General features: G+C 51.0%; 1 protein-coding gene and 1 long non-coding RNA gene across 3 annotated transcripts in view; one reads left to right on the top strand and one right to left on the bottom strand.

Moving 5' to 3' along the window:
• Positions 1-22,050, top strand: part of SDK2 (sidekick cell adhesion molecule 2) — a 257,799-nt gene that overhangs the window by 134,029 nt on the left and 101,720 nt on the right. For both annotated transcript variants that reach the window (XM_077163719.1, XM_077163718.1), the window contains exon 3: positions 15,040-15,146. In XM_077163719.1, the coding sequence (XP_077019834.1) occupies positions 15,040-15,146 (107 nt within the window). The remainder of the gene's footprint in view (positions 1-15,039; positions 15,147-22,050) is intronic.
• On the bottom strand, positions 16,083-18,232 carry LOC143685811 (uncharacterized). The gene is made up of 3 exons (XR_013176750.1): positions 18,164-18,232; positions 17,704-17,800; positions 16,083-16,462 (listed from the first exon to the last, which is right to left on the bottom strand). It is a non-coding gene; the product is annotated as an uncharacterized LOC143685811 (long non-coding RNA).

The following is a 22,050-nucleotide window of genomic DNA, read 5'->3' as shown; positions in this document are numbered from 1 at the left end:
ACGCTCCCTCACCTCGCCCACCTGCTCAGCCTCCTCCCAGGCCTCCTGCCCCTACCTGTTTCTCCCCAGTCAGAAGTTGCAGGGTGCAACTTAATGAAGTCTTTGTCCCTATTTATGGAGAGCAAAGTTGGCTCCGGAGGTCCAAGGGCTGCAGACACCCTCCCCAGCCAGTGTGTGGGGGTCCCAGCCCAGCTCACTTTCTCTCTCTCTCTCTCTCCCTTTTTAAAAATATTTTTATTGGCAAATCTTCACACACATACAGTCAATACATGGTGTACAATCAGTGGCTCACAATATAATCACATAGTTGTGTATTCATCACTATGATCATTTTTAGAACATTTGCATCACTCTAGAAAAAGAAATAAAAAGAAAAAAAATGCATACATCCCACACTCCTTACCCCTCCCTCTCATTGACCACTAGTATTTCCATCTCCCAATTTATTTATTTTTATCCATATTTTTTACTCATATGTCTATACTCTGAATAAAAAGAGCATCAGACACTAGGTTTTCACAGTCACATGATAACATTGTAAAAGCTATATCATTACACAATAGTCTTCAAGAATCAAGGCTATTGGAACGCAGCTCAACAGTTTCAGGTACTTCCCTCTAGCCTCTCCAATACACCATAAACTAAAAAGGGATATCAATATAATGCATAAGAATAACCTCCAGGATAAACCCTAAACTCTGTTTGAAATCTCTCAGCCACTGAGACTTTATTTTGTCTCATTTCTGTCCTCTCCCTTTTGATCACGAAGGCTTTCCCAATCCCATGATGATGGGTCCCAGCTCATTGCAACTGGCTTAGAGGCTGAGTTGGCTTAGAGAGAGACACCACATCTGAGCAACAAAAGAGCTCTCTGCAGGTGACTCTTAGGCACAATTTTAAGTAAGTTTAGTCTATCCTTTGCAGGAATAAGTTTCATAGGGGCAAACTCCAAGATTGAGGGCTCAGCCTAATGAATTCGTGGTCTCCAGTGCTTGTGAGAGTATCAGAAATTCTCCAAATGGGGAAGCTGAATATTTCCTCCTTTCTCCCCAGTCCCCCAAGGGGACTTTGCAAATAGTTCTTTATTCTCAGCCTACATTACTCTGGGATGTATTGGGGCATCACACTAACCTGGACAAACCAACAAGATCTCACACCTTATTCAAGATTCCATGTATTTCTGGTGTCCAACTAAACTGACCATACGAGTTAAATTAGGTAATGTGCTACCCAAAATCTAAAGTTTGCACCAACTAAACATCTCTCCCTTTAGTCTCACACAGAAGTCGAAGTTTTAAAATACAGACAATATCATCCTTTACTCTGTATTCTGATTTACCTTAGTCCTATCCAGATCAGCTTCATTCATATCTTTAGTTGAAGTCTGATCCCTTTTTCAACTTTTTAAACACTTCCTGTATGGGGTACTGCTGACTTTCAGACCTTCAGAGCTCTGAGTCTCAGGTATCACGTAAGAACCCGAAGTTTCTGGAAACGACCAGATTATTTACAAACAGCTCAGTATCTCAGAATTTAGAAATAACAGTTACACCTCATGACTATATGTGGCTTCTATAAGAGCTTACAATCTAGGACCCTTTACAATAGGCTCCAACCTGATAACTTGTGCTCTTGACTTTAGTTCACCAAATTTTTATATTATTAAAATATAATATTTTTAGTTAGTCCATATGTGTGAGGCATGATAATATTTGCCTTTTTGTTTCTGACATTTCATTCAACGTACAGTCCTTAAGATTCACTCACCTTGTTGCATGCCCACAACTTCATTCCTTCTTGCTGCTGCTCAGTGGTCGGGTATATGGATTCACCACGGTTCCCCCTGCCATCTCAGTCATTGTAGCCTTAGGCCACCTCCATCCATTGGGAATCACCAACCTGCCCTGGCCCAGCTTAACCACAGGACGTGGGGCCCCCTTAACCTCAGGGAGACCATCTGAGCATGGCAGGCCCTCCTGGCAGAGCAGGGAGCCTCAGGACCACGGGGTGCCAGCCCAGAGGGGTCCTCTCCTCCTCCCCCTCAGGCAGGTCTCCATCCAGCCTGCTCAGCCTTGGGCCCCTACTCTTACCCCACACCATTCACACACACCCACATTGTCAACGAGAGTTTTCCTGGCCCGGCTCCATCCCCAGCCTAGAATCTACGTGGCTGTATTCATTTCCTGAGGCTGCTGTAAGGATGCAAATTTATTCTCTTACCATTCTAGATTTATTCTCTTACAGTTCACAGTCCTAAAATCAAGGTGTGGGCAGGGCCGCTGCAGGGAGGGGGGAAGCCGTTGCCTGGCCTTTTCCAGCCTCTAGTAGTTGTCCCCATTCCCTGGCTCGCGTCCCCCAGTCTCTTCGGCCTCTGCCTCCATCCTCACATCTCCTCCCCCTTCGACACTTCTGCCCCCCACCCCCGATAAGGACCCTTGTGATTATATCAGGTCACCCAGGTAATCCAGGATAATCTCCAATCTTAAAATCGTTGATTTAGTCACACCTGCAAAGCCCCTCTGCCATGGACAAAACCTAGTCACAGACCTTGGGCATTTTGGGGGACGTTAGTTGGCTTTCTATGCTGACCATTTCATTTCCTCCTCCAGAAAAACGTTCATTGAGCACCTAGACATATCATGCATTGTTCTTGGGGTGGGGTGGGTAGGACAAGACATGGCCTCGGGGAGACAGATGAGTTACTAGGATACTAGATTGAGATATATGTGCCAGGTGTGGCGGGGGACACCCTAGGGTAGCCAGGATTGGAGAAGACTTCCTGGAGGAGGCATCTTAGCTGAGTCCTGAAGGATGAATTACTCAAACAAGAAGCCAGACAGGGACTCTGCAAAGTGGGAGCTGCACGTGGAGAGGTGAGGGGCATGTTGCTTTCGTGGATAACTGTGAAGAGCATGTTAGAGCTGGAGGGCAAAGCGGGAAGCTGGAGTCCCCCACCCCACCCCGTGCCCAGCCCAGCTCCTGCACACACAGGTGCTCTGTACACCTGCTGATCTGGGCATGTCCTGGATGCTCCCACACCTGTGAGGGGTGGACCCAGCACTCTCGAGTTCCATCCTTTCCTGCCTGTGAGTGGAGGAGCTGATGGGCTTGTGACAAATGTATGAGGGGTGTGCCAGTTTGAAAGTATTTTATACCCCAGAAAGCCATGTTTTAATCCTGATCCAATGTTGTGGAGGCAACCATTTCTTTTAATCCTGATTCAATACTGGAGGAGGGAAACTTTTGATTAGAGTATCTCCACAGAGATCTGGCATGCCCAATTGTGGTGGTGACCTTTTGGTTACATGGAGTTGTGACTCCATCCATTCCAGATGGGTCTTGATTAGTTTACTGGAATCCTTTAAAAGAGGAAATGTTTTGGAGAGAGTAAGAAACAGCAGAGCTGACAGAAAGGATGGAGCCAACAGAAACTTCAGTGCAGAGCTGACACAGATGCCAACACTTGGAGAACAGAGACACAGATGTTTGGAGAGGCTTAGAGCCCAGCAGACATCACCATGAGACATTAAGCAAGCCAGAACCTGGAGAGAGCAAAAGGAAGCCAAGAAATGAAAGCCAGCCCTGGAGAAGCAAAGTGAGGAACCCCCATAGGAACAGAGGCTGAAGGCAGTGGAGCCCAGGAGTAAGGGACCTGTAAAGGACCAGCCGATGCCAGCCACATGACTTCCCAGCTGACAGAAGTATTGGAGACCCATTGACTTTGCTTGAATTAAGGTATCTTTCCTTGGATGCCTTAATTTGGACATTTTTATAGGCTTAGGACTATAAACTTGAAACTTATTAAATTCCCCTTTTAAAAGCCATTCCATTTCTGATATATTACATTCCAGCAGCTTTTACAAACTAGAACAGATTTTGGTATCAGAGAAGTGGAGTGCTGCTGCAGTTTTCAAATACCAAAATGTTGGAGCAGATTTTTAAATGGATAAGGGAAAGATTCTGGAAGCGTTGTGAGGATTTTGATAGAGAAGACCTGAATTGCTTTGAAGAGAAATGTGGACCCTATGGCTAGAGGGAATTCCCTGAAACTGTAGAGCTGTGTTCCAGTAGGCATGTTTCTTGAAGATGATTGTATAATGATATAGCTTTTACAGTGTGACTGTGTGATTGTGAAAGCCTTGTGTCTCATACTCTTTTTATCTATGGTATGGACAGATGAGTATAAAATATGGATAAGAAATAAATAAGTAATGGGGGAATAAAGGTTAAAATAAATTCAGTAGATTGAAATAGTAGTGGTCAATGAGAGGGAGGGGTAAGGAGTATGGCAGGTATGCATTTTTTCTTTTTATGTTTTTATTTCTTTTGCTGGAGAGATGCGAATGTTCAAAAAACTGATCATGGTGATGAATACACAACTATGTGACGATATTGTGAGCCATTGATTATAACCATATCTAGAATGTTTGTACATCAAGAATCTTTGTATGTTTGCTTGTTGTTTACAATAAAAATGTTTAAAATAAAAAAATATGGACTCTAAGGATACTTCTGTAAAGCTTTAGACAGAAATGATGAACTTGTAGTTGAAAACTGGAAGGAAAGCATTCTTTATAGATGGAAGGCAGAATTTGAGAGTGATGAATATTTAGCAGAAGAAACTTCCAAACTAAACATGGAAAATGCAGTCTGGCTGCTCCTTGCAACTTGTAGTAAAATATGAGAGGAAAGAGATCAGTTGAGAACTGAACTCTTGGGTACAAAGAAAACAGAATAGGCCCTTGGAAAGGGTGGGACTGCTGCTTTCTAAAGCCCCAAGGATAAATGACTCTAGAAAACTCTGGGCTTCCAGAAAATGAGACCCCAATGAATAAGGCCCCACGTGAGGACATATCCAAGCATGGAAGTAATCAGCCATTGCACGACTAGCGAGGATTGGAGATGGAGTTATCCAAAAAGGATCTGTGGAAAGTCCTTTTGTCTGATGGGCATAGAAAACCAACCAGAGTATTGTGGAATCTGTATAAATGGAACCACTGATGATCTGGACTAAAAGGGACAAAGTGAAGGAAAAATATCTTCAGAGGCTGGACCATGGAGGCTTAAGTCTGGAGCCAGGAAACCTCAGGCTAGGAGAGTGGACCAACCCATACATGTGGAGTGGGTGAGTTTGCCCCAGAAGCAGAGGACGGACCATCTGCTTCACTGTTCAGGAGGGGCTGTGCCACCTCAGGCCTTGGAGAGGGTGGAGCACATAAACCTGGGGCTACCTGGCTGCCACCCCATTGTTCTGGAGGGGTTTAGCGTATGCCCTGCAGATGGCAGAGATCCCAAGTGCTGCCCCAAAGCTTGGAGAGGGTGGAGCCAAGAAAAAGGTGGTCTCCCCAACACCCCCCAAGATTGCAAGCACCCCAGTGTTTGGAGAAAGCATAGCCACTGTGTAGGCCATTGGAAAGGGTGGGACTACTGCTTTCTAAAGCCCCAAGGATAAATGACTCTCAGGCTTTTGAAATCCAGTGGAGTTGGCCCTGCAGGTTTTAGGAACTGTATGGGTTCAGTGATCTGTGTTCCTTCCAATTTCTCCCTATGGAAATGGGATCATGTATCCTGTGACTGTCCCTCCTTTGTATATTGGCAGCAGATAACTTGCTCTGAGTTTCACAGATCCAGAGCAAGAAGACTAGGCCTGTAGCTGACTTTGTTGGTATTTTGTACTACTTCTGACCTTGTATTGTATTTGTATTGTTACTGAAATGATTTAACATTTTGTGATATTGTGATGGAGAGAATGCATTTTGTATATGGTAAAACCCAGTCTTTTGGGGGGTCCAGAGGATGGAATGTGCTGGTCTGAAAGTATTGTATGCCCCAGAAAACCATGTTTTAATCCTGATTCAATCTCATAGAGGCAAACGTTTCTTTTAATCCTGATTCAATACCATATTTTGGAAACTTTTGATTAGAGTATCTCCACAGAGATGTGGCGTGCCCAATTGTGGGCGTAAACTTTTGATTATATGAAGATGTGACTCCACCCATTCCTGATGGGTCTTTATTAGTTTACTGGGATCCTTTAAAAGAGGAAACATTTTGGAGAGAGTCAGGAAGGCACAGAAGCCTCAGAAACGACAGAGCCAACAGAAACTTCAAAGCAGAGCTGGCCCAGATGCCAGCACTTAGAGAACAGAGACACAGGTGTTTGGAGATGCTTGGAGCCCAGCAGACATCTCCATGAGATGTTAAGCAAATGAGAACCTGGAGAGAGCCAAGGGAAGCCAAGAAATGAAAGCCAGCCCTGGAGAAGAACAGTGAGGAACCCCCACAGGAACAGAGGTTGAAGACAACAGAGCCCAGGAGCAAGGGACCAATTGATGCCAGCCATGTGGCTTCCAGCTGACAGAGGTGTTTGAGACCCATCAGCCTTCCTTGAATTAAGGTATCTTTCCCTGGATGCCTTAATTTGGACAGTTTTATAAGCTTGTAACTGTAAACTTGTAACTTATAATTTCCCCTTTTAAAAGCTATTCCAGTTCTGGTATATCGCATTCCAGCAGCGTAATAACTAGAAAAATGGGTGAACGATGGGCCACCTCCTCAGCCCAGCACCACCTTATCTGCCATATTCTGTGGTTAGAGTCCCGCCTGTCCCCTCATCTGTCCTCCGTGGTGACCACCCGCCAACCTGCCGTCCTCCAAGCCATGGGGGGACCCCGCTGTGCCCAAGTACTCCCGCCTCTAAGGGTCAGCGGGTCCTTCACTACCCAAATGCCCTCACCCTGTGAGGGGACGAGTCCAGGGCCCTCCCCAGCCCATGAGCACGGCTCGCTCCCTGCCTACCTGTCGCCGTCCTGCATGGGAATCAGACCCGGTTACTCCCAGCCCCTCCCCTCCTCCTCTGCCTGCTCACCCCTCCCCAGCGACAAGCACAGCGCCCTCTCCTTCCTTCCCCACAGCACCGCTACCCGGGCCAGCTGAGCGTGTAGCAGACCCACTGTGGGTGCGCATGGAAGCGGCACCAGCCAGGAGCAGCTTAAAGCAGAAATGCCTACTCCCCAGTCTCCTGCCCCTCCTCTCGGTGGGGCGTGCCCGGCCACTGTCCTCCAAGGGCAGCTCTGTAACCTGTCCCCAGCTCCATCTGCCTCCTGTGCAGGGAGCTTGCACCGCCCCCCACCCCCCACTGCCCCTTCCATGAGTTCAAGACCCTTAGCGCTGCCAGAGGGAACTTCCATATTCCAGTGACTTTATCATACACAGAGATTCCATTTCAATTGTGTCAGCCCCTTTTATGCCCGAGCCTTCGCTTCCATGGTCAAGAGACCCATTTAAGGGTTTTCCTGAGAACCCAAGCGCCCTCTTCCTGGGTGTTCACCATCACTGGACTGGCCAGTGCTTAGCAATAGCTTTGCTTTAATATGCCCCAGATCAGAGTCTTAGGTCCAGCTCAGAAGTACCTCTAGTTCCCTCCATCACCAGTAGTCTTTGGTGTCCAAGGGAGAGAGGGTCAGCAGTCAAGACTGCCCTTCCTCAAAGCTCATCCCAGGAGTGAGAGGCCCACACTATTGGCTCTGTGTCCAGTCAAGGCTCATGTGCTCTATGCACAGACTGTCCTGACATACGAGGTACTTACTAGCTGTGTGACCCAGGGCGATTTACAGCACTTAAACTGTGACATTTCTTTCGAATAATATTAATTGTTGTGGTTAATTACCTAGTACATGTACTTTGTCCTTTAAATCATCCTGGACAGAGCTTTGCCTTCTTTTGGGAAGATGCTTCACGAAAGCAGACCCACACAGTACGGAGTCCAGTTCTAGCCAGTGGACTCCCTAGTGGCCGGTTCTTTGAGCACCACCCAAGTCTCCTTGCTGCATATTCGGGTGCGGTGGGCCCACAGGTGTTGGAGAACACAGCACACCTGGGCACGTGCAGCCCAGCACCTGCTGCCTCTCCTCTCTGCCTCTGGTGTCCAGAGCCCATGAGAAGAGGGGGGAAGCCTGGGTCCTTGGGTCAGCCTCAGACCAGGTGGGCTTCTGAAGGGACACCTGCAAGCAGTGGGCGCAGAGGGTCCTGCTGGCCCACACTGAATGTGGACAGAGAGCTCGGCCTCAGAGATGGGACCTGGGGTGGGGGCACAGATGGGGGAGCCTCAGTCCCACCTTGACTTGTTTCCTGCAAGTGCCTCTCACCCACATGGAAGAGGAACCCCGGGGTGCTGTAGGGGACCCTTTCTGTTGCCCCCTTCAGACTCCCTGGGGGGAGAGGAGGAAGAAGGCACAGAGCTCTGTTTCCCCCAAACCTTGATTCTACCCTTTCCCTCCCCTTCCTGTCTCCCCTCTGGATCCTGCCCCCTTCCCCTCTCTACCCCCCCCCACACACACACACAGAAAAAAAGAGCCCAGGGGAACTCAACGGGGACCAGTGTTGTAAAAATCTGTGTCCCTGAGGGCCGCCTGGAACCTAGAATATGTGGTTTGGGTGGGAAAGCATGTGTCTGTGCATGGATGTCATCTTTCTCGAGGATATCTAAATGAAGCCCAAGGGTGGCTGTGTGGCTGAGCAAGAGAGGAAGAGCAGATGGGGGGACTGTTGCTGAGCCGGTGGGCGTGGGTGACATGCATGTGCCCTCAGGTGGGAGGGGCTCTGTGTTCGCCCTGAGGAGTTTGGCCTGTGTGTACAAGACACATGTGTGCACATATATGCATACCTGGGCACAACTGTGCACATGTATACACAGGTGTGTGTGCATGTCAGTGTGTGCCCACAAATGTGAGTGTGCACAGGTGTCCCTTGCACAAGTGTACATGTACACAAGTGTGTGGGCACATAGCTGTGGACATATAAGTGTCTGCACATGCACGTGTGCACTCAAGTGTGTGTGCATGTGTCGCCTGTGTGTGTCTGCAAATGTGTATGTACGTATGCAAAAGTGTTGATGTGGGTACACAAACCTTACATATGTGCGTGCACATGTGTCCCTTGCACATGTGTGTACACACAGGTGTTTGTGTGGTGTGCAGTGTGAGTACACATGCGCACTTCCTCTGTGGTGTGAGCATCTCCATGTGCATCTGAAGGCGCCTGTTTTATTAACGAGGACAATACAAGGAGAGCGTGCCCATTATTTCTGGTGCCCACATCAGCTCCTGACAGCTTCGTGGAATTGAAATATCTTATTTAATGCGAGTAAGAATCATTTTAAATATCAGCTGTGACACTCAAGGACTCAAACCCAAAAGGGCATTGTGTGTTTCCCCCGCATGCTGGAAGATGCCACATTTGTTAGGCGGTTATTTTCTCCCCTGCTTGTCTCTTGTCTCTAAAAATCCATTTATGTGTCTTGGCTCTTTTCTGCGCCGTCATCACGTGCCCCCTGTCACGTACCCTCCACCTCAAGTGCAGCTCTTCATCATCAAGGAAGAAGAGGTGGGCCGAGCCAGTGGGCTTCTGCAAGTGAAATTCAGACCACCTGAGGGGGGGGCTGCAGAGACCAGGCATGGATTGTGGGCAGGTCACCCTTTGCACCCTCTGTCCCAAGCCCAGCCCTGAAGTCCCTCTCTCCTCCACCTGCTCCCTTTGACCATCTAACTGGGGAAAGACAGAGCTCCCTCCATCAAAGATCCTCCGTACTCTGCAGCTGTCAAAACGGCCAGTGAGGAGCTGTGCACAGTTGCAGTAAGATCCCTGCGACACATGGCGACATGTCCCAGGCAAGGAGCAGAACCGTGCGGACGGTAGGCCATGTTGCAGGTTTTGAAAAGGGAATTGATTGCCAATTTGTATTTGCTTGATTTGCATGAAGAAATTCTGAAAAAATATTCAAAAAAATATTAACAGTGGTTTCCTCTGTGAATGTGTTGGGAGTCAGTGACGGCTGGGCAGCCAGGAACGGGGGTAGGGGGACGTTTTACTGTGTACTCTTTTTTTTCTTTAATTTTTATATCACTCTTTTTCATTGTTTCCAATAGAATATAAAGAGCATATCAGTTTATTTCCACTACATCCGTTTTTTTTTGTTTGTGTGTTTGTTTTTTGCACCCACTACATCCGTTTTTAAAATACAGCAACCTCTTCTTTAAATGTTGGAAATTTTTCACCGTTCCTTTTTCTCCTTGAATTTATGAATTCTATCCCGCTTTCTCCATGGAAGTTTATCCTAATGGTCTATATAGCTGATGCTTGGATATCTTTTATTGATCAATATAGTACACTTCTCTGCCCAAAAAAGCATATAAATTGACATTTTAATTTCCCATAGTCATACATTCCTAAGTATCAAAAAGTTCTTTAGAGGAAGAAACCACTGTAACATTTGTAACTATTGTTCAAAGCAACATAAACATATCATAAATCTTGAAAAATAATGATTAAACAGAAAAAAAGTAAACTTTGGTGACACCCTACTTTAGGTTGTATGAGAGGTTACCATTGGAGACAGCTGGGTGAAAGGTATTTTTCTTTGATTTTTAAATCACGTGACTGTATCTCCTATTATAACTAAGCAAATAAGGGAGGCCCAGGGGTAGGGGAAACCAGGCATTCGCCAGCCCCCTGCACTCCTTTCTCGCTGGGTGGAGAACGAGGCTTCAGGTCAACCAGGAGGAGGCTGCCACCCAGCCCATCACCCTCCCCATCCCTGCAGGAACCAGGCCTGGGCCCCTCCACCGGATGGACACAAATGGAAGAGACTGGAAGATTGGGAAGTCAGACTGGGGGGAGAGAGGTTCACCAGATGTCAAGAGGTCCTACCTCTGCGAGGGGCCCTGCACTCCGTTGCCATCCCCTGTGTCCCCTAGGTGACAGGACAAGGGGACACATCTCTGTTGGCAGCTGGGGGGCGGGGTCAGGCCTTCTCCAAGTGAGAAAGATTAGGAAGCCAACAGGGCATGGCAGCCCCATCTCTGGTGGCTGGGGCCAGGTGGGGTTCCTGTCCATGGGAACCGAGGAATGTGCCAGGCAAGGGAACTGCGCCCCCCCACCCCCACCCCGTGGTTGACGTGGAGCCCTTTCTGGATGGAAACCTGGGATCCCTCATCTACAGGGAGGTCTCCTGCCACGTCCTACTTGCCCTCCTTCCTGCATCTCCCCACCTCACGCTAAAACCTTCTTCTCCCTGCCAGTTACTCCTACAGTCATTCCCTCATTCAACGAGAATTTGTGCAGCGCAAGTCACAGCCCAGGAATTTCTGTCCAGGGTGTCTTGTAATTCTCAGTTCCAAGGTGGGCATCATTGTCCCCACTTTACGGCTGGGAAAACTGAGGCCTCCATAGCTTTGCCCAGGCCACACTCCTATGAAAGAGCAGAGACAAAAGTCGAGCCCAAATCCCCCTGACTCAAAAGCCCCGGTACTGTCTCCCATGCCACACTCCCTCCTGGACGGCTCGGGTGCAGGTCCAGAAGCCATTTCATTCATCCCCTGTCCCTGGTGGAGCACCTGGACTCGGCTGCATTCAACCAGTTCCCTGCCAGGCTGCCGTGGAGCCAGCACAGCTGTACCGAGAGTGCCGTGCGGCCCTGCAGCAGAGCGAGCCTTAGCAGGCTAACAGGAGCCCTCACTGTCATCCTCAGTGATGCTGACAGCGCTGGGTTCGCAAACCAAGAGGCCGGCCAACTGCCTCTGCGTCGCTGGGGAGGCTGGGAGAGGGGGCTGCCATGTGCGTGGAGCAGGGCGGCTTTCCCTGGTAGGAAAGGCAGTGGGCGGACCTGTTCCTTTAAATAATGTTGCTTGCACACTAGAAATAGGTCTTGCAGGCAGGGAGAAGGAGACAGCCAGGAGAGGAGGCAGGAGGAGCAAGAGAGGGGCTATACCAACCCGCGAGGAGGGGCAGAGGGGGCACCCAGGACCCCCTCCTCTGCTGACGTTCCCTTTGGGACCTGGAGGTTTCCCAGCTGAAGCAAATAGACGTGGAGTCTTCTGCAGAAACCTACTTTTATTGAAGTTTAAATTTCATCACACATCGCTGACATCAGCAAACAAATCCAGATCCAACGAGTCCCTGGTGCCTTTTTTATAATGTATACTTAAATTACATGCACAAAGTGCACTTTTATTTTATTTTTTAGAATAAAAGCAATATATGCCTATGATAAAGAAAATTCTAATGGCATAGAAAAACATAAAATTAAAAAGTAAGAGTTTCCCTCCCTCCCCATCCCCGATACTTTTCCCGGAAGGGAGATACGTTCTTGAGTTTATAGCTCAAAAAAATACTAAGCGTATACCAATTTGTGTTTATATGTATATGTGAGTATACATGGATGTAGGTATGTATCTGTATGTGTGTGTGTGTGTGTGTGTGTGTGTGTGTAAACATATATGTTCTATTTTAATTTACCCAAACGATAACATACCTTTCATGTCACTCTTATGACTCTTTTGGGGGACAACAATTCAGATTATTTGAGGGGGATCAATTGGCATGATCCTAAGCATAAGAATTTGTATCAACGAAGAGCGACTGACAAGAATACATCATCGTCCCTGGTGCTGACAATCAGCTATGATATTGTTTAGCCTCCCGCTACCTCATGTTTTTACTCACATAAATCCCTGCCCACCGCCCAGCTTCAACCTCCTTCCTCTCCGTGGATCTCGGAGACTCTCTGTTTCCATCGCACAGGTGTTTCTCACTCATTCTGTGCCTGCAGCATTGTTTACTGATCCCATTCCATTTTGATGGACTTCCAGGTTGCTTTCCTTTTTTTTTTTATTTCTGCTATTACAAGCATCGCTACATTGAATATCCTGGTACATCTTTTTTTCATCACAGTTTTGCGAGTGTGTCTCAATGTCCAGCTCTCAGGAGTGCAACCTCTGGGTCAAAGGGCGTGCCTGTTTTAATTCGGATAGATTTTGCCTCAAAGCCTGGACCAGTTTACATTTCCACCAACAGACCTGAGAGTCCGCTTTCCCTCCCGCTCACTCTCGGCAGCGCCAGGCGTGACCCCACCTGTGAATACCTTTGGCAGTCTCCCATGTGAGCATTTTGTCTTGTTTTGATTTGACTTTCTTTCTTTGTGACCAAGGTTGAGCATCTTCTCATGAGTTTATTGGCCATTTATATTTATTTTCCCTGGTGCTTTTTAATGCCCGACTCCATTGCCAAGGGTAGAGAGGCTTTCCAGCCCATCTCTCTCCTTCCGTCTCCACATTTGCTTTTGCGGTCCACTTTCCCCAAAGCTGACTCCCGTTGGGGAGGGATGGGGCAGGAGGTGAGAAAACCTGCCTGTGACAGCACTGGGGAGGGAAGGAGAGGAGGGGAAGGGGGATTTGCCAGACCTCGGTTGCCAGCTCCCTCCTATCTTTGCTCTGTGCACAGTCGCGTGGGACAGATAAGAGCTGCAGCTGGTGGCAGAGATAAGAGGCCGGGGCAGCCAGCGGGCTCAGGGTGACACTACTAAGCCTAGGCAAACGCAGCACTTAGTGGGGCCTGGGTGGGAGACAAGGCCTTGTCTCGTGTGACTGGCCAGCATCTGGCTCCGAGTCAGAAAGGCTCTGCCTTTGACTGTGGGACACCTCACGGCAAGTGACCAGGTGTTTCTGGACCTCTAAAATGGGATGCCAGTAAAAGTAAAAGTACCTACTCCCAGAGGTTAGGGCAGAAAAGGAGGGAAGGCTTGCAAATGCTGACATGTGGCAAAGTTTCCGCTTCTCCACATAACATGAGAAATTGAGGGTGGTGTGTGGATTTGTCATGCATTTAAATGTAACTTATTAAATCACCTTTATGCTGAGATGTTAGGGGTTTTTTCTGTGATCTCAAAAGCATCCTTTTAAAATGAAATGCTGAACATTTCTATTGGTTTTTCTCTCCTTGATACTTTTTTTTTTTAAGTGTTTGTTGCTGGATTGTTTGCTTTTTGGTTGGTTGGTTTTAATGACATTTGTTTTAAGTTGTACTGGTCCATGACATCCAATAGTCTGGGAACTTCTGTGTGAAGTGAAGAGACATATGAAAATTACTTAATATAGTACCTGACGCTCCGAAGGTGCTGAGAAGGGGGCAGCTGCCATCACCGTGATGGGGAAGGTGATGCTGCTGCTGCTGGTGTTAATAATGATGGGGCCCCAGCCAGGACTGGTGCAGGTAAAACAAAGCTGGCGACTCCTAGGAACAAGGGTGCACCATGCCAGGGTTGGCGTACTCCGGGGGCAGGGGCACGATGAGCTTGCCCACCGAGCCGCCTATGCAAGCCCTTGGGCACCCAAGGATGGGAAAGAGCTATTCCAGGCACAAAGCCCTGGTCCCTTTTAACGCGCTGCCTGGCCATTGTCCAGGGGTGGGAAAGATGCTCACAGGGCGGCTGCAGGAAAACCAGCCCTGGTCCCCAGCCCCCTCCACACTGCAGAGACCCATTCATCCATGTCACGCTGCCGGAAGCCCCCTCACTCACCAGGCTTCCTCTCTGTTTCTCAGCCAGGTGAGCCCACCACAGCCATGCTCTCCAGGTGCCTTTTCCCTGTGCCCCCCTGGCACCAGATTCTCCTGCTTTTTTGGACTGGACCAGGTCCCCAAAGTGGGCTCCCACGGAGCCACCTCTGAGTCCCGCATCCAAGTCCACACCTCGGTAAAGCCAACACATCTTGCTTAGACGGTTCTTCCGCCTCCTTCCACAGAGCTGCAGGGAAGCTCTCTCTAATGTTAAGGATGGGATGATGCAAAGCATTTGGGAAACATGTCAATTTCCCTGCTGCCATCACCTCCATCAATTTCAATTAATATTTACAACACACTCCTGTGTGCTTGGCCAAAAAAATTAATGCCCCTCCTTTCTCACGCATGTGAGCCACAGGCGGGGCATGCAGCAGCCTCCAAGACAATGAAGCACCCTCCTTTTACAGCCTCTTTGGGGAAGTGCGTGTTCCTTCCTGGGCAGCTGGGAAAGGGTCTCGTTGCCCTTGGGAGGGACCACCCCATTTTAAAAGGACCTTTCTGTGACCTCATGACACGGCCAGAGAGTCGAGAGTTCCCTGGTGCTCTTCCTTCCAGAAGAGGGTGGCATGGTGCCATCTGACCTCGGCTGACCTCCTGCACCCCTGGCGGTGTGGCCTGCTCATTGGCTGTCTCATCTGCCCCCAGGTACATGATCAGCAGCCTGGACCGCACCCACGCTGGCTTCTACCGCTGCATCGTGCGGAACCGGATGGGGGCGCTGCTGCAGCGGCAAACCAAGGTCCAGGTGGCCTGTGAGTACCGCGGGGGCTCGGGGCAGAGCGGGCGGCGAGGGGAGGATCGGCAGCCTCTCCTCCACCAGCTGCGCCCTGGGCGGAACTAGCCGCGGCCTTCCGTTTGCGTGGGGTGTGGACGATGGACCTTCGCGCTTCTCCGGGGCAGCCCCCTCTTTTCACAGCTGATAGAACTAAGGCCTGGGGAGGTGGGGGTAGTGCTCCAAGGTCCCGCAGCTGACGGGGGCACGCACATCTGGCTCTGAGTTGAGCGCGCCCTTTCCTCTAAGGGGGCCTCGTCACCGCTCTGCTGACCTCCCCTGGGTCATCAGCCTTGGGAGGGCTTCATTATGGCCAAGCTGAAGCCCTCCAGCTTCTGGGCAGACATCCTATGATCTCAACATTTCCACTCAACCCTGGAGCAGTAATAGGGTCTCTATGATCTGGGGGTGCACGGGGCCTAGGGAGATGCCTCAACGTGGCTCTCTAAGGTGAGGGGAGGGACTGGCAAGTTGAGGTTCCCAGGAGGAGAGGGTGGGGCAGGGGAAATGTGAGCCCTCACCGAGCTCTTGGGGGGAACAGCCTTCTCCCCAACACCACCAACCCCCTAAGGGCTTCCTTAGATGGAGGGGGGGGAGGGCAGCTTCAGAAGACCCCGGCGTGTCTTAGGGACCAGGGTCCCAGATCCCCAATCAACACCCTTCTCCCACAACCCTGATATCCCCTCCCCAGCCTTATCTACCCCATCCTAAAATATCTGCTGGGCACCAGAAATATGGCTCATGACAGACTTTCATTCTAGGATTTTTTTTTTTTACTTGGGTGGGTGGGGTCCAAGACTGCATGGTGGGACACAGGAGCCTCAGTGAGACTGGGAATTCTTTTACAAAATGAAGATCGTCTCCCCCAGGGCCTACAGCCACGTGCCTCTGCTTTTCACATGAGGGAACTGGTACTTGGAGAGAAGTGAGGAAGAAAAATCTAAAAGGAAATCTCAAGTGAAGCAAAGAGTGTTTATAATAATTATGGGAAACAACCCCAATCAAAAGCGGAGGACGGATTGTCCCCATAAATCAGCACTAAAGCAACTCAACCTACTCCAAAGGGCGGAAAAGCCCTGAATTAAAATGATGGATTTCAGGCAGTTGTCAGCCTTGGCCGGAGGAGTCCCACAGAGCTTCATTTAGCCAGAACAAGAGTCCAGCAGAGCAGCAGAGAACCGTGGGTCAGCCCCTGAGAGACCTGTACACGTGTGTGCACACGTGTGGACAAATGTGCGTGTGCCTGGGTCCCTGTGTACGAATGTGTGTCCTGGGTCAGCCGGCCTCTCTGTTCATCTGTGCATGGGAGAGAACACATATGTGCACATGTGTACCTGGGAGGGTGTGCAAGTGTGTGTGTGTGTGAGCGTGTGCATATACATGAGTGTACCAGTGCTTGACTGGGTCGTCCTGCCTCTTTGTTCTCCCGTGTGCAGGAGACAGTGAATTGTGGTGTGTGAATATGCACAGGTGTAAATGCCGCGCTCAGTCCAGGGACCTCTATTGGGAGGCCTTCGTTCATAGGAGACACTAGGAACTTTCTGGAATTGAAAGCCCCTGATTGGAGGTGGCACAGTCTCCCCTGAGCTGGCCCTTGTGGTCACGAAGAGAAAGAAGGGAGGTCAGTGTCTGGGTGGCTGTGTTAGGGAGCAGTGGCCCAGACCTGCCCCGCACACACACCATCTCACATTCACACACACGTACAAGCACATGCACGCATACACACATGTCCTTGTCAGTCCATGTCAGTCCTTGTCAGCTGACAAGGGAATTGCTAGCTCCAGCCTCTCCTTTCCAGGCTCTGAGCTTCAGGTGTCATCCCTCATGCAACAACTTTGGGATGCTCCCTTGAGACCAGGCCAGACTGCATATGGGCCCTGCCCAAGACCTGCAGGGCAACTCCTGCCCCCAAGCAGAAGTGGTAGGTGTGAACAGGCTCAGGCCACAGGGCAAGTGAGCCAAGTGGGCACAAGGCCCCTGGTAAGGACCCAGAAGCACCAGGCATTCCCTGGATGCCACAGACAAGGACTTAGACTGACCTGGGCCCTGCCTTGTGGGAGCTCTTGGCCTAAGAACAGAGTAAGAAGCAGGGCACAAGGCACTCACCTGCCCCAATGCCCTAACCTTCTGCCACGGTGCAGAACCCCAGCGTGGAATTACCTTGAGCCCCTGCCTCTGACACCCCACTGATTCCCTGGTCCTGGGCCACTCCAGTGATGCTGGGATGCAGGAATGGCCTCAGGTGGTTGAGGCATGCAGGAGCCTGGCCCAAACTCTTAGGGAGCTCCAGGGATTCCACAGTTGCTGAACCCATGGGTGTAGGTGAAAGGGTTCAGATTTGCCTTACCATGGTGGCAGGCTCTGGGGTGCCTGTCATCTCTAAAGGCAGTACAGCTTCATGAAGGAAGTGGCCCTGGAGTCAAACACATCCTGCCTCTGCCCATGAAGGCTGTGTGATTCTAAGGAAATGACTGAACCTCTCTGAGCCTCCCTCCCTCCCACTCAGGTTCTTCATCTCTAAAATGTCTAATACCCACCTCCTAAGCTTGCCTGGAAGATTCAATAGTTGCAGTACACTGAAGTGCCAGCCAATGCCAGCACCCAGCTGCTGTGATCAGCCCCACACGTCACCATCTGAAGCGGGAGAGAGGCAGGCCTGAGTGCCCTGGCCTCGGGCAAATGCTGTCCAGGCCAATTGCAGAGGGTACCCTCCCCGGGCGTCCTGCCAACCCACTCCCCTGCCCCCCACCACCTTCCCCTGTGGGACCCCCATTCTGCTCCTCCACCCTCTCAAAGCCTGCACATGGCACCCTGGGTTTCAGGAGCCTCCTAGACACGGCTGTAACCACATTTGTCACATGTCCCCACCATGTCATACTGTGATGCCCTTGCAAAGCTATGCAAATATGGTTACAGGTCCCTGGGCAAAGAACAAGGAAACCTCGAAGGGGCTGCAGGGGGAGGGAGTGGAGAATCCCCGGTTAACCCTTTACTGACCACCAGCAGCTGCTCCCTCCAGCCAGCACCGAGACCAGCTCTGATGCTACAAGGCAGGGGGCATTGCAGACCCTGGAGCTGTGGCTTCCATGATGTCATAAAGCAAAGCCCCTATCTGCAGCCTTTGGATCCCTAATGCCAGGTCGTGGGAACCCCTGCCTGGCCATCCTCACGAGCAAATGAGGGTTTCTGACGGCCTCCCCCAGTGCTGACAATCAAGGTGGGGTAGGAAGGGACACACACCCCTGGGCCTGGAAGCCGAGACCCCTGCCCCTTCCCTTGCTCAACAAACTGCCTCATCCCAGGGGCCTCTCTGGTTGTAGAAGCCAAAGAATTCACTCTCCAATCACATCCTCCACCCTTCTAGGGATTCTGGGTGCGAGGAAGGTGAAACCATTCTCACCCATAGCAGCTCTCATTGCTGCGGTGCACCCCACTTTACAGATGCAGAAACTGAGGCTCAGCAAGGTTATATCACCTGCTCAAGTCACACAATTAGGAAGTCTTGGAGCCAGGATTTGAACCCAGGACTGCCTAGCCCTGCAAGGTTTCCTCACCACACTGCCCCAGGAGGACAAAAAGAGAAATTTCAAAGTGGTTGGGAGAACGATGCTCACTACCTGCTGGAGTGGGGCTCAACAGAATGCGAGGGGCCCCCCAGTACTGTAATAGTCCATTTCCAAACAGCGCTGCAATCACCTGCCCATCTGCCTCCAGGGATGAGGCCTGTTCTCACCAGCGGGTCCAACAGACTGAGAGAGTCCTTTCATTTGCTGTTAGTGGGGAGCGCGAGAGGAAAACGCTGCCAAAAAGCTCCAGGTCCCTTCTTGTGCCAGTCATGACGCTGTGCGAGAACAGCCATGCCAGAGAATGTGGACGTGAGCTGCCACCTGAACGCTGATGAGCTTAGGACTCTGGGCAAGTGCAGTCTCCTGCTTGGGCCTCAGTCTCCTCATCTATAAAACAAGGGTCAAGACTCATGGAGCCCAGCCTGGAGGAGACGGGCCATCACCCCAACAAGCCCCCAGCCGCCCCAGCCCTCACGAGCAAATGAGGGTTGCTGACAGCCTCCCCCAGTGCTCACAATCAAGGTGGAATGAGGAAGGGACACACACCTTGCTGGGCACGTGGGACATGGGAGGGGGTTCAGGTGAAGGAGGCAGCATGGCCTCCTCCTCCCTGGAAAGGCAGGACACTCTTCAGACATTCCAGAGATGCAGGTCCAGACGAATGCCCACATCCCAGGTGCCAGAGAGCGCAGTGGAGCTTCCGGAACAATCTATCATCAAGTGTGATTGTGTAGCTGTCCCTCCTTTGTGGGTTCTCAGAAACGGCTCTGAGAAGTAGGAAGACAGGTGTTCTCCATGGGGAAACTGAGGCTTGGAGTGGTCAGCAGACATGCCCAAAGTCCCACGGCCGGCATTTCCACCCTTCTGCATCCTTGTAATTACATCAGTAGGGCGTGACCTTGAACCGGGGTTCAAATTCTGACCCACCTCTTGCTAGCTGTGTGACCCTGGGCAAATTACTCAACTTCTCTGGGCCTGCATTTCCTCGTGTGTGAAACAAGAATGCTAATATCAGTGCCTACCTCATTGGGCTGTGCTGGGGATTAGTGTATCAAAGCCCACAAACCATCACAGACAGCACCTGGTGGGGGCCACCTCTGGGGGTGGGGAGCGGCTTCCTGCCCACCAGGGAGGGTGGCCAAGTGAACATCCACACTCTTTTCCTGCCTGACCACCTAAGTGGGTCCATTCCTAGGCCGCCTCCCACTGCCCTCCAGGGCTGGGGCTGGGGTGAGACGGGCCTAAGTCAGTACCGAGAGCCAGGGCCCCTGCTGACAACTTGTACCCTGGGAGCCTTCCCCAGGTCCCAGCCCTGGGTCCTCCCAGGCTTATTCCCTACAAACCTCCTGCAGTGTCTGTCTGTCTGTCTGTAGCTTACACACACACACGCAGATATGCACACAGGTCCAAGGAGGGCGTACAACCTGCTTCCCACTAATCCTCCCTCTCCCTCCTTGGCTGGGCTGCCCCGGGGTGGGAAGGCTTTGTCCTGTGGCTCTGAGAAGCACCCTGGGCAGCTGCTGCCCTCCGGGACCCTTTCCCAGCCAGGCCTACCCTTGGTCCCTGCCCCGCCCCAGGGCCCCTTCCAAAAAAGGCACTGTGAATTGAGTTCTAATGAGAAATTAATAAGGCAGCTGTGCTAACAACTAATGATAATGGCAAAGTCGTTAAATAAAGATTCTTTACAGGTTTTTAATTACAGCAATTAAGGGGAAGTCAATAAAACATCTCCCCCTCCCTAGCCCCCTTCCTGTCCCACCCAGAGTCTCTTGTTCTTTTTTTTTTATTAAGTCACCATACATTTCCAACATGCTGCAAGTGGGATGAGGGGCTGCAGAGGCTGGGAGCTCCCAGCAGGGTTTCCCACGTCCGAGTCCTGGGGGCACCGCCGTGCGCCCCTCACCAGCGCCGACATGCAGCCCTACCCTGGCTGACTCAAACTTGGAGCCCCCCAACCGCAGCACCAAGCCCACATGGGGCAAATAGCCCCTGCCCCTCCGGGGGTCTCGTCGGCTCCTCTTCTACCGGGTGGCTCGACAGCCACCGCACAGGAGGGGACGCGGGGTTCAGTCTCTGGTCACGCCTCTCCCTGCGCCCGCCTGAGCGTTGAAAGTGGAGTCCTTAGGGTAGCACTAGTGCCTTATAACCATGCATTATCCCTGAATATTTAGTCCATTTATGAAACACTGCTTTCTGCACACTTGAGGCCGGGCACTGTTCTAGGCAGGAGGGACGCAACAGGGACACAACGAAGTCGCACGCCCCTGCCCTCGAGGGAAGAGGTGGGAACCAAAAGTTAACCGGTGACCATGGGATACAGCAGGCGGGAATAGGCCAGGGAAGAAAAAGAAAGTGCTGTAAGGAAAGGTGAAGCCAGGTGTGCATGATAGAGGAGGGGGAGCAGGGAGAGGGGCCTACTGGTAGGACGTTCGAGGGATGCCAGGGGCGGGGATGAAATCCTCCCAGACAGATGGGGGATGGTCATTCCAGACCCAGCAGCAGCAAGCACAGAGGCCCTGAAGTGGACTCAGGTGCCTGAGGCCCGGCTGGCCAAAGCAGAGTGCAGGAGGCAGAGGTGGACAGAGGTGAGGTGGGGGGTGGGAAGGGGCGGATGCCGGGACCACCTGGTGAGCTGAGTGGGGTCAGCCCCTCCGAGTGGGGTCAGCCCCTCCGAGTGGGGCCAGCCTGCGTGGGCCGTTATCAGAACAAGGTGAAGCCATCTATGGCTGGAGGCAGAGGAGGCTACAACGCTGTTGGAGGGACGCATTGTTTTCATAATAAAACCAACACATCCAGCGTCAGTGAAATGCCACACCGTACCACCAGATTGGCAGAAACCAAGGAGTCTAATAAGAGCAAGTGTGGCGGGAACTCACATGGTCGCTGGTGGGAGTTTAGATTGGTACAGCTGCTTTGCATGCAGTTTGGCATTATCAGAAATGTGAGTGCCCTCCCAATTCCACGTACCCAGGGGTACCAGAGGGCACGCAGGAGCCCACCCTCAGCAGGCCGGCGAAGTACAGAAAACAAACAAGCGGGTCGGCCGGTGCTTCTGTGACATGTTGGAGTTCCGTGCAGCTGTGAAAATGACCAAACCAAGTGCAACGGCATGGCTGTAATGCTACATGTGAAAGCAGATAGCAGGAGATGAAATGCAGAATAATCTCAGTTAGTGAGGGCTCAGAAACAGACTAAATTAACCATAAATTGTTCTCGTGGTGAGACTGCCACCGATTCCGGAGAGGTTACCTCTGAAGAGGGAGGGATGGGATGGGAGCGGCCCTGGCGGGGGTGGGCGGCAAGATTTTGTCAATGTTC

Source organism: Tamandua tetradactyla, chromosome 6 (assembly GCF_023851605.1).
Source record: "Tamandua tetradactyla isolate mTamTet1 chromosome 6, mTamTet1.pri, whole genome shotgun sequence".
NCBI lineage: Eukaryota > Metazoa > Chordata > Mammalia > Pilosa > Myrmecophagidae > Tamandua > Tamandua tetradactyla.
Note: the sequence above shows the minus strand (reverse complement) of the source record. Positions and strands in the feature narration are given on the sequence as shown.